A 16817-nucleotide genomic window follows, 5' to 3' on the forward strand; every position below is an offset into this window, starting at 1 on the left:
CAAACACAGAGGCAAAGATGCCTCCAAGTAGTTCCTGGTTTATAGTCTATAAGCTTAGCAACTGCAGTGGAAAAGGAAGTCCTAAGTGGTTAGCTTGGGGCCAGTGTCGGTTTCTGAGCCAGCGTATGGCCTTTGAGTAGAAAGGTGCAGGGTTGAGCCCTGGGTCAGCCCCCTTGAGCTACAGGGATTAATAATTAAGGATAAAGAAAAGGTAGTTTCTGGAAGAAAAAGAGGAATTCTGTTGCCAGAATAATGAATGTTGGGCAGGCAAAACCAACAGATGTTTAATACAGCGTTTTTGTGGACTAATTTTATTTCCCATTCTGTAACATGTTTGTGACTTTTTAATAGACAAGCAAAGGTGGGTGTGTCCTTGTCCAGAGTCACATAACTAGCAAGGGGTAGAACCAGAGTTTCAGTCTAGTTTTGTCTGACCTCACAGCCTGGCTTCTTTCCAGCACCGGAGCTTCATAAGCTTTTCTAGTGCATTGCCCCCCGCCAGTGGCAGAGAAGTGTGAACACACACCCTGGAGTTGTGGGTTCTGGCCCTGCAACCTGCCTTAAGCCTAAATTTCCTTTGAAATCTAGTTTGTTTAATATTAAAGTCATTAAAAATTTGCATTCCACTCTATAATATGTTAATGTAGGAAAGGTTCCATGAGACTTAGTGAATAAAATTGACCTTCAAAGGAGAGGAGCCATGTTTATCTTGTGCTAAACCCTGCTGGCCACATACCCTAGTGTGAGAAGCTAAATACTACCCTAGGCTGCATGTTTAGTTACTGTTCTCTCCACTTTATTTTCAACAGGAATTCAATGAATTACTCTGTAGAGTTCTTCTTTTAATTTATTTTATTTTGTTATTGTTAAGAATATACACAGCAAAACACATAACAACTCAACAATTTCTACGTGTACAATTCAGTGGCACTGATTACATTCTTTGAGTTGTGCAACTATTCTCATCCTCCTTTTCTGAGTTGTTCCCCCCCACCCACCATTAACGTAAACTTACTGCCAACTAAGATTCCTGTCTAATTTTTCACGTTGGTGTTTTCACTTTGATCCTGTATAGATAGTTCTTAAAAGAGCATAGTGCTCAAGGCAGACATTCTTTACTAGTTAAGCTAATCTGTTGTTTGGATTTAAGAAGACTTTGGGATTTTTTTTTTTTTTTGTATTTTTCATTTATTACAATTTAAAATGCTGATAATACCAAGGATTTATATTCTTTGCTAGTCCATATTGTAAAATATTTTTAAAAGAGAAAGAATAAGGAGTTAGCCTAGGCACTGTAGGGAAGAAATTGTGATAATAGTAAATGCCCATGGGTAGCATTGACAGTTTATAAAGTTATTTCACCTTTGTACCAGTTAAGCTGTTGTCTCTTGCCCCAAGCTCCCCTCTAAACTTGCCTTGGTAATGCTGGGGCTAGGACTCTGAAAGCTACATTTTTCCTTTGTCCCCTGGTCACTGCCAGGTGCTGCCAACAGGGGGTGCTAGAGGGAGCTGCAGGGGCTGGAGGAGGAGAAGGGGCCTACTGCTTCCTGTCTGCTTGCTGTTTCCGTGAGCACCAACTCAGCAATGCCTCTTCACCAGTCATTACAGTTGGTTCCAGTCTCCATCTTAAACCTACCTCCCCTCCCAAACTCAGAACCAGCTGGAAGATACCCCTCCTCAAGGTGTGAGTCCCAGGCTTGTAGAATCTGATTACCCCAACATCTCTCCTTTGTTCCCCCCAGCTCTAGGGGGTGGGGTAGGTAACTGAAGAATAATCAGAGCTCTTAAAACTTCTGGAAGCTTCTAAAAAAAACACCCATACCCATTGCAGTAGAACTGCCCCATAGTGTTTCCAAGACTGTAATCTTTAAGGAAGCAGACTGGCACATCTTTCTCCTGTGGAGTGGCTGGTGGGTTCAAACTGCCAACCTTTTGGTTAGCAGCTGAGATGATATTTTTGGCTTAAGGTTTGAAGATTATCTCAGGGCATTAGTTTCAGGGATTTATCCAGTCTCCATGGCTCCAGAAAGTATGGATTCCATGAGAATATGAAATTCTGTTCTGCATTTTCCCCCTTTTGATCAAGATTCTCCAATAGGATCTTTATTCTAAATGTTCAGTAATGGTAGCTGGGCACATTCTGTTCTCCTGGTTCTCATGGCAGAGGAGGCAGTTTTTCGTGGAGGCATTTAGCCACACGCTAGGACTGATGACTCTTTAAAAATCAAGGTGAATTTGTAAACTTGTTAAAAGTGATCATTATGTATCATATAAATGCATGTGTGAACCATGATTAAACGTTGTTTTTATAACATAAGATTGTCTTCTAATGAGTGTCATTAGTGATATGTGCTGGAAGTTGAAGGTTATATCGGAGAGTCTCAGAGTGAGATGTAGGTGTGATTGGCCTTTAATATTGAAGAAATCTCTCATATTCTCTTTCCAATGAAATTTTTGCCTTTCAGAGTAGAATGCATGATTGTTGCCAATGACGCCACTGTTAAGGGAGGTTCTTACTACCCAGTGACTGTGAAAAAACATGTACGAGCACAAGAGATTGCATTGCAAAACAGGCTCACCTGCATCTATTTGGGTAAGTCACAAGAGCTGTGAAACTACTATTAGCTGGTACAATGATGACTGTTTAGAGGGCTGTATATTTGATATTATTGATGAGTATTTTTAAAAACTTTGTTTCTCCCATAATTACAAAGAAAATGCATGTTCTTTGCTTAAAACTCTGGGGAGGAGGGCTGAAAGTAAATAAAGCTACTCCTAATGATATCACTCAGGAATAACCCCTGAAAAAAGCTGGTTTATGCAGCATTGTTGTCCTCTACATGTGTGGATTTTTTCTTTTCTTTTTTTGAGTATGTATATAATTTGAGAGATGTAATTTAAAGTAAATTTAATTTTAAATGACTATAAATTTCTGTTTGAAATTTAAAATGCATCTAAGAGATATGGATATTTCAAAAAGAACCTAAAAGCAAGGTAGTTCAGAGTTGGCACTCCCTGGATGTTGGGTTAGTCTGGTAAAACTTCAACACATATTGTTCATTTATGCAGGCATTTGGATAGATACACTGATGCAGAGATCTTTCTTCTGGGAAAGTTAATTTAGCTGGGTGACTCAGTGTGAGCTGCTTTTCACATATAGAAAATGGCAGATGAGACCCTACTGTTTGCAGGTCATGTACCGAGAGAGCTTCTAATGAATTAAAGATAGGTTGTCATTGTGTTTATTGACGATAAAAGACCTAAGAGCTCCAGGCAACAATAATAGGTATAAGATGAGCTAACTTTTTCTCTCTTTCCTTTTTTTTAAACATATACTATGTGCACACACAGTATGTGCTGAACTGAGTGCTTCACATACATTAGTTCATCTCACCTGAATAACAACTCTGTGGGATTGTTACTTTTATCTTCATTTCACGGATGAGGGAACCTAGGCATAGAAGGGCTAGCAACCAGTCACATAGGTGTGAAGCAACAGAGCTCTGTTTTCAACCCAGCTGACGTTCTTATCTACTATTGTAATCTGCAATTAAAAACTGCATCAGAAGGCAAGATATGATAAATTGCCACATGAATTCTTTGTATTGGTTTAGATTTTTAGCTGAACTGGTTAAGAATTTATGGTATTTGTGGGCCCGTAGCTGGTCCTCAAAGAAGAGAATGCCCTAATACATTTCAAGTGGAATCTTGCACAGAGGTTGAAGAGCCTAACAGGTATTGGGGGCAAACAGTGGATCTGTTTGGCTACTTTGGGAGATAGGAGAAAGAGGCTCTAGAATAGCCTAGAGTGCTGGGCTATTTTTGTGAATGGGATTGAGAACTGATGGTGTCACCAAATAAGTCTCCATATATTTAGTCTATTTTATTTATAGAGATTACTTATTTCTTTCATTTTCCTTGTTTTCAGTTGATTCAGGAGGGGCCAACTTACCCCGACAAGCAGATGTATTTCCAGATCGAGATCACTTTGGTCGCATATTCTATAATCAGGCAATTATGTCTTCTAAAAATATTACACAGGTAATTTCTTGTTAATGAAATGTACTGCTTTTTGCTCCAAATGTCTGTGCTTACCAGATACTGTGACATGAACTAAAAATAAAAAACAGAACTTAATCTTTTTCCATAGAAAGTGTCTTAAAGGTTATTTCTGCTGAACCAAACCAAACACTATGAGTCCCTATGAAATGAGTATCTTTACTGAGTCTTTGGTTAATTATGGTAATATTCCTATAAAGTAATAAGGGTTATTCATCCAAGGAAAAACAGATTTTAAAAAGAAAGGGTACTCAGGAATTCCTTTGCTAAGATTATAGAGAAATTATAGTGTATGTATGAGGAGACATGTACAAGAAAGTTTATTGTAACATTGCTTGTTATGGCAAAAGTTAAGGAACAACCTTAACATCCGTATCTTTGCAGCTGTGAAAATATAGACAGATTCCTACATATCTTCCAAGGTCTGAAATGTCTTCTTGTGCTCAAGGAGAAGACATTTAAACTCGATACTTACTTCTGTATTCTCTTCTGCTTCATTTTTCCTTCCTTCATGGTAGCTTTTAGGACTCCCTATGGAGTCCCTGAGGATGGTGCAAATGGTTAAGTGCTCAACTACTAACTGAAAGGTTGGTGATTTGAACCCACCCAGAGGTGCCTTGGAAGAAAGGCCTGATGATCTACTTCTGAATGATCACAGCCTTGAAAACTCTATGGGGTGCAGTTCTACTCTGACACACATCGGGTCGCTATGAGTCAAAATCAGCTCAACGGCAAGTGATTTTATGTGTTTTTTTGAAGATGGTATATTGGTGTCTGAGTCTCATGTCCTGAGCATACTGTTTCTGAGCCTTCTCCAGATCCATGCTTGTTGCCATGATGATCTTGGCAATGTGCTTCTTAAAAAAAACAAACAAACCTATTGCCCTTGAGTCGATTCCGACTCATAGTGACCCTATAGGACAGAGTAGAACTGCCACATAGGGTTTCTAAGGAGCGGCTGGTGGATTCGAACTGCTGACCTTTTGGATAGCAGCTGAGCTCTTAACCACTGTGCCACCAGGATTCCAATGTGCTTCTTATACATATGGTATTTTCCTGATTGTAGTTACCATGTTGTTGGCTTTTTGAGTGTGAGACTTAGAATTCTCTTCATAAGTGGGCTCTTCATACTTGGCTTTCTAGGTCTCACATTACCACTAATTTTTATAATTTAGTGGTAGTCTAATTCACTGTAGATTGATCTGTGCTCTGCTGTGTCAATTCTTTTCCTTGTTTCGCTATAATCCTTAGTATACCAGCACCAAGATGTTTTTGCTTGTACTAACAGTTTATATCTTCTGAAGTAGGCATTATTCATCTGGCCATGTTTATTTGCAGTTCTTCAGGTCCCTTGCTTTTTTTATCTGTTTGTGTTTCTGCCTACTTGTTCTTTTTTGGAGATGTATTCAAAATTATTCTGAGGCCTCTCCTTCCCTCTCTTCCCACCCTCTTCTGTCTCTCTTGACCTAGCTCATTATTTTCAAAATTTATCTTGTTGATTTGCTTGTTTCAGACCTTGGTTATTGTTTTGAGGGGCTTAGTTAGGAGAGGCCCTATATACCTATTTTTAAACATATTTCAACCTGTTTATGAAGTCAGTGCTTAGGAGAAATGAAATCCCTCAGTTTGATTACTTTGAGGCTCTTGGATAAAAAGAATGAGGAAGAAATGGAATGTTCTGTGTAAGATGGACTTTTGTATTATGAGTTATTATGGATTGAATTGTGTCCCTCCAAAGTATGTGTTAACTTGGCTGGGCTGTGATTCCCAGTATTGTGTGGTTGTCCTCCATTTTGTGGTCTGATGAGAATTATCCTCCGTTTTGTGGTATGTTATAAATCCTAGCCTTTATGCTTGTGGTTGTGGTGGTGTACTGGTTAAGTGTTTGACTGCTAACTAAAAGGTCAGCAGTTCAAATCTACCAGCTGCTCTCTGGAAACCCTATGGGGCAGTTCTTCCCTGTTCTATAGGGTCACTATGAGTTGGAATCAATTCGAAGGCAGTGGTTTTTTTTGTGTGTGTGTGTTTATGGTTATGGTCCCATTTGGGAGCGAGTTGTCCGCTATGTTAATAAGGAAGGATTAGGATGGAATATCTTGAGTCACCACCACCTTATTAGAGGGTGGCTCAAATCACTACCCTTGTCCCAGTCACCACCCTTACCACCCTTATTCAAGTTATGCCCTTGCTTGAGTCACACTTTTTATCTTATAAGAGACAAAAGGAGAGAGAAGCAAACAGATTGTTGTTGTTATTAGGTGCCGTGGAGTCAGTTTCAACTCATAGCAACCCTATGCACAACAGAATGAAACACTGCCCAGTCTTGCGCCGTCCTTTCAGTTGTTGCTATGCTCGAGCCCATTGTTACAGCCAGTGTGTCAGTCCATCTCGTTGAGGGTCTTCTTCCTTTTCACTGACGTACTTTACCAAGGTTGTGTCATCTGCATGACACAGGTTGTTAATGAGATAGGGTGTCTTAATACCACCAAGAAGAAGAGACGGGAGCGGACTGCATCCTTTGGTCCCTGCACTGAGAACCTCCTAGAACCAGGAGGCACAGAGAGAGAGCTGTGATGCTGGAGATGGCAAGAAGTGGCAGCAGAAAGACGGCGACAGTAGAACCAGAAGACCAGCATGAGATGGTGTGGGAGCTGACTCATGGAACGAGAGAGAACTGAGTGCCTTTGGGCAAGAGGCTTCCTGATGCAGTAGGGTGCCTTTGAGCACTTATTGGTGCAGCTATAGAGCTTTGTAACATTTGTCCCAGCAGGGCAGAGGCTGGGCCGAGGTGCCCAGGGGCAGGGAGAGACCTGCCTCCAGACACAGTTGAGAAGGGGCTGTCATGATCAACAAGGTTGTTCCTCCAGAGCTGACAGAGAGAGAAAGCCAGTGCTCTGAATTCAGACTCCTAGCCTCCCCAGCTGTCAGAAAATAAATTTCTTTTGGTTAAAGCCATCCACCTGTGGTGTTTCTGTTATAGCAGCACTAGATAACTAAGATGTGTACATTTCAACCCATCTAGTCAGCACAGATAAGCATGAGTACTCCAGAATCAGCAGTGTTGCTCAGTCAGTATATTTGGTAATGTTCTTAAATTCCTGACAGCTATTGGATTGATGTGTATTTTGTGCCTTTTATTTTTTTAAGGGCAGCTTTTTAGGTACAGATAGAAAATGTGATACAGGCAATATCTGCTTTCCACAATTACTTTGAATTGAAAAAGAAGTAAGATGAGAGATTTCAGAAAAACATTATTACATTTTTTTATTCTTTATTATTGTACTTTACATAAAGGTTTACTGAACAAACTAGCTTTTCATTAAACAGTTAGTACACATATTGTTTTGTGACATTGATTACCAATCCCAAGACATGTCAACACTCTCCCTTCTCCACCTTGGGTTCCCTGTTACCAGCTTTCCTGTCCCCTCCTGCCTTCTAGTCCTTGCCCCTGGGCCGGTGTGCCCCTTTAGTCTCATTTTGTTTTATGGGCCTATATAATCTTTGGCTGAAGGGTGAACCTCAGGAGTGACTTCATTACTGATCCAAAAGGGTGTCCAGGGGCCATACTCTCAAAGTTTCTCCAGTCTCTGTCAGGCCAGTATGTCTAGTCTTTCTTTTTGAGTTAGAATTTTGTTGTACATTTTTCTCCAGCTCTGTCCAGGACCATCTACTGTGATCCCTGTCAGAGCAGTCAGTGGTGATAGCTGGGCACCATCTAGCTGGACTCAGTCTGGTGGAGGCTGTGGTAGTTGCAGTCCATTAGTCCTTTGGACTAATCTTTCGCTTGTCGCTTTGGTTTTCTTCATTCTCCCTTGCTCCTGACAGGGTGAGACCAGTGGAGTATCTTAAATGGCCTATATTATTACATTTTTAATGGCTTTACCCTCAAGTAATTGGAATTTTTTCACCAACCAAGTTATATTACACTTATCCCAGTATTCTTTTGAACTGGATAGTCTTCTACAGCTTTTTTTTAGTGGGAGAATGGAGGTCTAGAGTTCACATAGCTTTTCAGAATTACGTATAAAACGTCATGGCTTCCTAAGTAAGCCCTTTTCCATAGGGCAGGCTGCTGACCTACAATATATAATTTGTTTTTGGTGCAGTGAGAACCAGTCTCTGTTCAGGCAAGACCTGGAAGGTAATGAAATTTTGCCAAAGTTTTTCTAGACTGTTACCTCTATTTTCTAGCATACCACTTCCACATACCCTATTATTAAAAATTTTGTTTGTGCCTTCTGTGGAGGTGATGACAAGTATTGTTATTGTCAGTTACACATCATTCTTAGCCATTTTGCTGCTTTCTAGCTTTTGATACAAGTCTTATAAACACCACACACCTCCTCATGCTGGCAAGAGGGATCTCTTGGTTCATCCGTATCACAAAGTGGGCCCACCTCACCAGCGACTGGGTGGACTGCAGCCCTGCTCAGTGAAGTTCTTTGGAGTTCACCGTGTCCTGATGCCAGTGAGGGTCACTGTGGTATCTCTCCTGGCACAATGCCTAGAGTTGTGTCCCCAAGGCCAGCCAGATTATACTTCTGAGTGTGGTTAGAATAGTTTAAGGTCATTTATGTTAAATCCTTTTAATACTCTCTTAGTATTTTTTATTTTTTCAGTATAGATGAGCTCTGGTGGCTCAGTGGTTAAGAGCTCGGCTGCTAACAAAAAGGTTGGCCATTTGAATCTACCAGTGGTTCCTTGGAAACCCTATGGGGCAGTTCTACTCTGTGCTATAGGGTCACTATGAGTCGGAATCTACTCGATGGCAAAGGGTTAGTTAGTATAGATGCAGTAGATTTTTCTTTCTGCACCTCCAGATAATTTGTCCAGTGAGGCCTGTGTAAGAGCTTTGTTGTAAAGCAACCAAATGCTTTGGGACATGGAGAGTTGTCAGTACTGTTAGCACTGGGGTTTCTGTGTTTTATGAGTAGAAGGAGCAAACACAATGGCAAAGCCCTTCTTGGCACACTATACATTTACTCTGTCCCTGAGCCGAGATGGTGTGGTGCCTTTCCGTTCTGAGAGTGATTGAATCACTCGAAATTAAATGATGAGAAGAGGAGATTCTGTGATAATGTTGACTTCTCTTGTCTGAGTTTTATTTAATTTTCGTTTCTACTCTCAGAATTTGTTTCAGCAATATTAAGTTTGGTGCCTGTTAGGTACTTGTGACTAGAATGGTTTGTCTTCTTTACTGATGAAAACATATGGGAATTTTGATTCTGCATGCCAAGTAACTCTAGCAGTTGATTTTATTAAATTTTAATAACAGCTTTGTTGAGATATGACTCACAATTGGGCTAAAGTGTACATTTCTGTGTTGCCAATATCACAATCAATTTTATAATCTTTTTGTCATCTCTAAAAGAAATCTCTCACCTATTAGCAGTTACTTCTCATTTCCACCTGACCCCTCAGCTCTAGGCAATCAATAATCTACTTTCTGTCTCTATGGATTTGCCCATTCTGGACATTTTACAGAAATGGAGTCATATAATATGTAGTCTTTTGTGACTCATTCCTTGGTTTCAAGGTTCATCCATGTCTAGCTCTTAGTTTTTTCAGCATTCTTGGGGCTGGTACAGAATTCTGCTGTGGTCTGTCTCTCATTTTTGGAATAGATGAACAGTTTACAGAGAGATACATTGAAGAGAAACAACAACAACAAAATACTTCTAAATAGAGTTTGTCCCAGGTCTCCAAATTTACTTCAGTTGTAGTCACTTAAGACAGATGGTTTTTGATGTCTGATTTAGTTATAGATTGCTGTGGAACAAATTACCCCAAACTTAGCAGTTTAAAACAACATACGTTTATTATCTCACAGTTTCTGTAAGTCAGGGATCCGGGCACAGTTTAGCTGGGTCCTCTGCCTAGGGTCTCTCACAAGGCTGCAGTCATCTCAAGGCTTGACTGGGAAGGATTCTCTTCCTAACTCACTCATGTGGTTATTGGCAGGATTCAGTTCCTTTTGGGCTGTTGGACTGAGGCCTCAGTTCTTCACGAGCTGTTGGCCAAAGAGGCCCCTCTCTGTTCATTGCCCTGTGGCCTCTCCATAGAGCATCTCACAACATGTCAGCTACTTCATCAAAGCAAGAAAGTGAGGACAAAGGAGTGTGTCAGCAAGAGAGAGGGCAAGACAGAAGTCAGTCTTTTTATAACCTAATCACAGAAGTAAGATCACATCACTTGTAATCTATTCATTAGAAGCCACTAGATTCACCTTACACTCAAGGGGAGGGGCTTACACAATTCTTGGGGGCCGTTAGAAGGCTCCTACCACTGTCTCCTGCTAATAGGTTTTGCACATCTATGATATATTGTCAGGTGTCAGAGATTGCAGATTGCCTTGCTTACAGGGGACGTGCATCTGGAATGTCGTTGGCCTATGAGAAAATTCCCTAAAGTATATATGTCTAGCTAATAATTTGTCAGCTCTTCCTTCATGGGACTTTGCTACTTAATTGGTAGATCTTTTGTTCCCTCCTGAGATGGTATGATGGCATTTAATTTCTCTCATTTTTGTATTACTACATTTTGACAAAATAATTCCTCTATCTTTGTCTCCTCCTCTCCACCGTTTGGTGTGTGAATACACACTGATAGTTGCTCTTCTTTTCTCTTACATCATTGTGACTCTTCACTTTTTTGTGGGGGGGGGGCGGGTCAGGGGCAGTGGGCCCTGAAATGGTTTGAGCTGAACCTGGTGTTCTATTACCAGGAACAAGAGGTCAGAGTGACGGTGTGTGCTTTTCACAATTTCCTCCCTGCAAAACCTTTTCTAGTTTTTTGGCTTTAAAAAAAGCCCATAAAATATTTAAAACCATGCATACACTACAGAGAGTAATGTAACACTCATGACCCTACCACCTGGATTTAGTAAGTATTAACATTTCATTTTGTTATTTTTGTGTCAAATTTTTTTTAAAGAGCTTTTTATCCATTTACAATGTTGTATTGATGGACATTTAGGTTATTTGTATTTTTTTTGCTACAATAAGCACTATAATAATGAATATCTCTTTGTGCTCATGGGCAAGAGTTTTTGTAGCTGTAAACAAATTTCTAGGGGTTTGATAAGCAAAACAATAAGAGATAAAATACTTTTGTAACATGCTGACAGATAAATGCTGCGGCCGCTTTTAATAACGTACATGAAAGCTTTAGTTACGGAAAAATGCTTTTCGTGATAGTCTGTTTAGATGAAAAAACGTTAACTCATGCTTCCTCTCATTTTTGGATTAATGCTAGTCTGATATGCTTTTTTTTTTTTTTTTAATAACTTTTATTAAGCTTCAAGTGAACGTTTACAAATCCAATCAGACTGTCACATATAAGTTTACATACATCTCACTCCCTACTCCCACTTGCTCTCCCCCTCTTGAGTCAGCCCTTTCAGTCTCTCCTTTCTTGACAATTTTGCCGGCTTCCCTCTCTCTCTATCCTCCCATCCCCCCTCCAGACAAGAGTTGCCAACACAATCTCAAGTGTCCACCTGATATAATTAGCTCACTCTTCATCAGCGTCTCTCTCCCACCCGCTGACCAGTCCCTTTCATTTCTGATGAGTTGTCTTTGGGGATGGTTTTTTAAAAACAGGTATTTGCATGACTGTAAGGGAAGCTGATGGGACGTTGAAATTAATAGCAAAACTACTTTCATATGATAATTTTTTAAATAATATCCATGACATGCTTCTTTTTCTTTGGTGATATTGTTTATTCGTATCTAGGAATAATCAGCCAAACACCTATTTATTCTTTGTGCCATACTAATCTCTGATGAAGAAATTAAAAAAAAAAACTTAACATACAGAAGGAAAGAAAATAATACTGTAAACCTCCATGTACTCAACACCCAACTTCACAATGAACTTTCTTTTGAGAAAGAGTTTTAACTGCAATGATAACATTAATTTTTTTTAGAAACTATTCTATTTAGAAAGTATTATATTTTTAAAAAGTATTAACACAAAATACTAATAACATTCATTTGGAGAATTATTTCAGTATTCCTATGAGGTAAGTGGCAATTGTTTAAGAGGACTTGTTATTACTTTAGATTTTTAAGTTATCCTTTTAATACAGTTCAGCTGAATCATGGGTGTATTGTGGGTTTCTTCTCCTCATTAGTGGCTCAGGCCAATAGTCTAATCAACCCAGTCTTCTCTCTCACAGTGAGGTTGTCCGTAAACTTTGTAGCTGTGACATAAGCCCTTCAAAATGCTTTGATACGAGAAGTTAGGAAACTGTTCCAAATGTTTAGAGGACTCCATTTTTAAGATGAAGTCCAGGGATCAACTAGTAATTTTCTGTGGTTACTGCAACATTTGTGGGACTACAGATAGAAAAGTTATACAGTTCACTGTTTGAGCTCTACCTCATTGTTTGTTGTGTGCTTGGATTCCAGATAGCAGTGGTCATGGGCTCCTGTACGGCAGGAGGGGCTTACCTGCCATCAATGGCTGATGAAAACATCATCGTACGCAAGCAGGGCACCATTTTCTTGGCAGGACCTCCCTTGGTAAGAACATATTCTTGACTAATGTGCTTTGGAACATTCTGTGCTGATCTGTTTGACAGAAAATCTTTCAGTGTGGTAGAATTAAGTTTCCTGGTTTTCAGAACAGTTATTGGTAGATCCACATGCTGAGCCTTAAATTTTGATCATCTACCATCATAGTTACATCCATGGAAGCAGCAGTCAAAAAACTACACAACATATTGTACTGGAAAAATCTGCTATAAAAGACCTCCTTAAGGTTTAAAAAAAAGCAAAGATGTCACTTTGATCATTATGGTGCGCCTTACCCAAGCCAGAGGGGCCCTGGTAGTACAGTGTTTTAAGCGCTTGGTTGCTAACTGAAAGGTTAGTTGTTTGAACCCACAAGCAGCTCTGCAGGAGAAAGATGTGGCAGGCTGCAGGAGAGAGATATGGCAGTCTGCTTGTATAAAGGTTACAGCCTTGGAAACCCTATGGGGCAGCTCTCCTCTGCCTCTAGGGTTGCTAGGAGTTGGAATCAACTCGATGGCAAAGAGTTTAGTTTTTTGGTTTACCCAGGCGTGATTTTTTCAGTGGCCTCATATACATGCGCAAGCAGGACAATGAAAAAGGAAGACAGAAGAATTGATGCATTTAAACTGTGGCGTTGGTGAAGTATATTGACTATATCATGGACTGCCAGAAAAATGAACACATCAGTCTTAGAAGAAATACAACCAGAATGCAAATTAGAAGCAAGGGTGGCAAGACGTTGGCCTGGTTACTTTGGACATGTCATTAGTGATTAGGAAAGATCACTTTCTAGAAAAAGACATTGTGGTTGGTAAGACAGAGGGTCAGATAAAATGAGGGAAACTGTCAGTGAGATAAATAGAGACAGTAGCTACAACAGTGGACTCAAACATACCAATGATCAGGAAGATGTGTAGGACTGAACAACAATCCATTCTGATATATGTAAGATAGCCATGAGTCAGAGCCAATTCAATGGTACTTAACAACAGCAACAACTGCAGCCTTCATAATTACAGTGGGAGGCTGTTAAATAAGGAAGGGGAAATTTTAAAGGAAGAGGGAAGTTCATTAGTGAATTGGGTTTTCCATCAATCATGGGTCCAAATTTTCTGTCATACCTGAATAAGTTCATATGCTGATATCCAATCTCTAACTTGCCTCACTGGGCATAGGACACATGAAGAAGAATTTTATTAAAGGTCCTAGAAATACACAATACACAAATACGTTTAGATTCTGACGAGCATAGCTAAGTACATTCAAAGTATTGTGCTATTAAAAAAAATTTTTATAATAGCCTTCACTTCTTTTCATTTATTTAATATTTTTAGATTTGACATGTTTAATGGTACATTTTGTTTTAAGGTGTTGCAATTACTTGTATCTTTATCCAAACTTCTCTTTATCATTTTGAAGCCCATGATTAAGCATGGCAGAGTAATGAAAGCATTACCGCAATTCACTGGAAGGGAGTTGGCAGGTGGGGAGGTGAGGAGGAGACTAGGGAGACATAACGCAGTCATCAGGGCCGGCTTCATGGGAAGGTGACCAGCGAAGTTGCATAGGGCTTCACTCCCAAGGGCCCTATGCGTGGCGTTGTAGGCTCTGTGGTTACCATTTAAAATTCTTCATAATTTTCTCTTTGAATTTGTGTTTTGTAAGTGAAGTCTGATGGGACAGTGGAGAATGTGCAGTGGGGGCTGGAGCCTTGACTCTTGCCTGATCTGGCCTCCTACCACCTCCCTGGAGTGGGCTGTTGGCCCCCTGCTCTACCTCTACCCACTCCCCTGGACCCCACCCAACTGCTGCTGCACTCTGTCCCCAGTGGGGCCTGTGCGTGGGTGCAGGGAGGGTTGGGGTGGGGTATGCTTCCTATGGTGTAGGCGTAGTGTGGAGCGCAGTGCCTGCCTGGCAGTGTCATGGTGTGTTCTCCAGCAGGCGACTTGGTTGCAGAGAGGGTGACGAGCTTCTTGTCTGCTCCCAATCCAGGTACCAAGTGCATCCTGGTGTGGAGGTTGCAATCCCTTGGGGGTCATATGTCCCCCGTGGGCTGGAGCGGTGGGCCCATTGGAAGCAGAGATGCCTGGGAAGGGGAGTATTCCATACCTGAGGGAGCACACATTAAATACCAAATAAAAAGCACCATGACAGGTCAAGGGAATTGTAGAATAAAGGAAAAAGCCTTATATTTTAGTACCTTAAATGCTTAAATGGCACTTTTTTCCTGCTTTTTAAGTAAGGGGCCCCACATTTTCATTTTTCATTTAGGTCTGCTAATTATGTAGCTGGCCCTTCCAGTGCCTTGTAAAGGTTGCTAACATTGGAAATTTAGAGTAACCTCTCATAGTTATTCTTGGTAACTTGTTCTTATTTTATATATATTTTTAAAACTTAATGGATAAAGCATTCATAAGACTCAAAGAGTCAGAGTTCTCGTTGCCAGCCTGTTCCCTGTCCCCTACTTTTCAACATTTATTGTATCTTTTCCAGAGTTTTTTTAATGCATATAAAAGCATACTGTTATATCCCCATCTCCCTCCATTTCACATGAAAGTTAACATAATACAGTAGCCCCCCCCATCTGCGGTTTCAGTTACCCGAGGTCAACTGTGGTTTGAAAATGTTAAATGAGTACGTAGCATGATGAAATCTCATGCCATCCTGCTCCATCATTAACATAACTTTTATTACGGTATATTGTTATACTTGTTCTATTTTATTATTAGCTATTGTTAATCTCTTACTGTGCCTAATTTATAAATTAAACTGCCTTATGTGTATGTATAGGACAAATCGTAGTATGTATGTAGGGATCAGTACCACCCATGGTTTCAGGCATCCACAGGAGGTCTTGGAATATATCCTTGCAGATAAGGGGGGACTACTGTATGTGTAAGCACCTTATTATTTTCACTTAATAGTTTATCAACTTGTTACTGACCTTGAATTGAACAATAATACAGATGAGGTAGAAGAAAAAATAAGTAGATACTTATGGCTTCCACTAAAACCATTCAATGAGGAAAGAATAGTCCTTTCAACAAATGGTGCTAGAACAATTGGATAGCCACATGCAGAAGAATTTGGACCCTCTCTTCACATTATATCCCAAAATTAACTGAAAGTGGACCACAGACCTAAATGTAAGAGCTATATTTATAAAACTTAGAAAACAAAGGAATGAATCTTTTTAACTGTGGAATAGGCAAAGCCTCTTACATATGATACCAAAAACACAAGCGACAAAAGTAAAAAATAAATGGGATGTTATCAAATTAAAAATTTGTGCTTCAAAGAAGGGCACCATCAAGAAAGTGAAAAGTCGACCCACAGAATGAGAAAAATATTTGAACATCATATATCTGATAAGGGACTTGTATCTAGAATATGTAAGAAATTCGTACAACTCAATAATTAAAATACAAATAGTCTAGTCAAAAAATAAGCAAAGCATTGGAATACACAAATATACAAGTGGTCATTAAGCACATGAAAATGTGCTCAGTGTAATTAACTATTTGTTAATGTTGTCAGTTGCCACTGAGAATGAAACGTTGCCCAGTTGATTAAATGGTGCTGTCTTCATGATTGTTGGCACGTTTGAATCCATTGTTGCAGCTATTGTATAGTACCTTCCAACCTAGGAGACTCATTTTCCCGCACTGTATTGGACAGTATTCTGTTGTGATCCATAGGGTTTTCACTGGCTAGTTTTTGGAAGTAGATTGCCAGGCTTTTTTTTCCTAGTCTGAAAGCTTACTGCATCATAGCAACATACAAGCCACCACAGTACATCAAACTGAGAGACAGATGGTGGCATGAACCACTAGGGAAATGCAAATCAAAACCACAATGAGGTACCATTTCACACCCACTAGGATGGCTATAATCAGACAGACAGACAATAATAAGTGTTGTGAGGATGTGGAGAAATTGGAACCCTCACACACTGCTGGTGGGAATGTAAAATGTCCTTTGGACAGCCTGGTAGTTCTTGAAACAGAGTTACCACATTGACCTGCCAATTCCTAGGTATATACCCAAGAGAAATAAAAACATGTGTCTTCACAAAAACTTGTACACAGATGTTCGTAATAGCCAAAAAGTGAAAACCACACAAATGACCATAAGCTAATGAATAGATAAACAAAATGTGGTATATCCATACAACGGAACATCTTTCACCCATAAAAAGGAATGAAGTACCAACTCCTGCTACAACATGGGTGAACCTTG

At 39.9% G+C, this 16817-nt stretch overlaps 1 protein-coding gene across 1 annotated transcript in view; it reads left to right on the top strand.

The window, feature by feature from the left end:
* MCCC2 (methylcrotonyl-CoA carboxylase subunit 2) overlaps window positions 1-16817 on the top strand; it is an 80963-nt gene that overhangs the window by 21317 nt on the left and 42829 nt on the right. The window contains exons 5-7 of the mRNA XM_049865262.1: window positions 2466-2593; window positions 3929-4041; window positions 12474-12587. Of these exons, the coding sequence (XP_049721219.1) occupies window positions 2466-2593; window positions 3929-4041; window positions 12474-12587 (355 nt within the window). The remainder of the gene's footprint in view (window positions 1-2465; window positions 2594-3928; window positions 4042-12473; window positions 12588-16817) is intronic.

The sequence above is a fragment of the Elephas maximus genome, chromosome 2 (assembly GCF_024166365.1).
Source record: "Elephas maximus indicus isolate mEleMax1 chromosome 2, mEleMax1 primary haplotype, whole genome shotgun sequence".
Classification (NCBI taxonomy): domain Eukaryota; kingdom Metazoa; phylum Chordata; class Mammalia; order Proboscidea; family Elephantidae; genus Elephas; species Elephas maximus.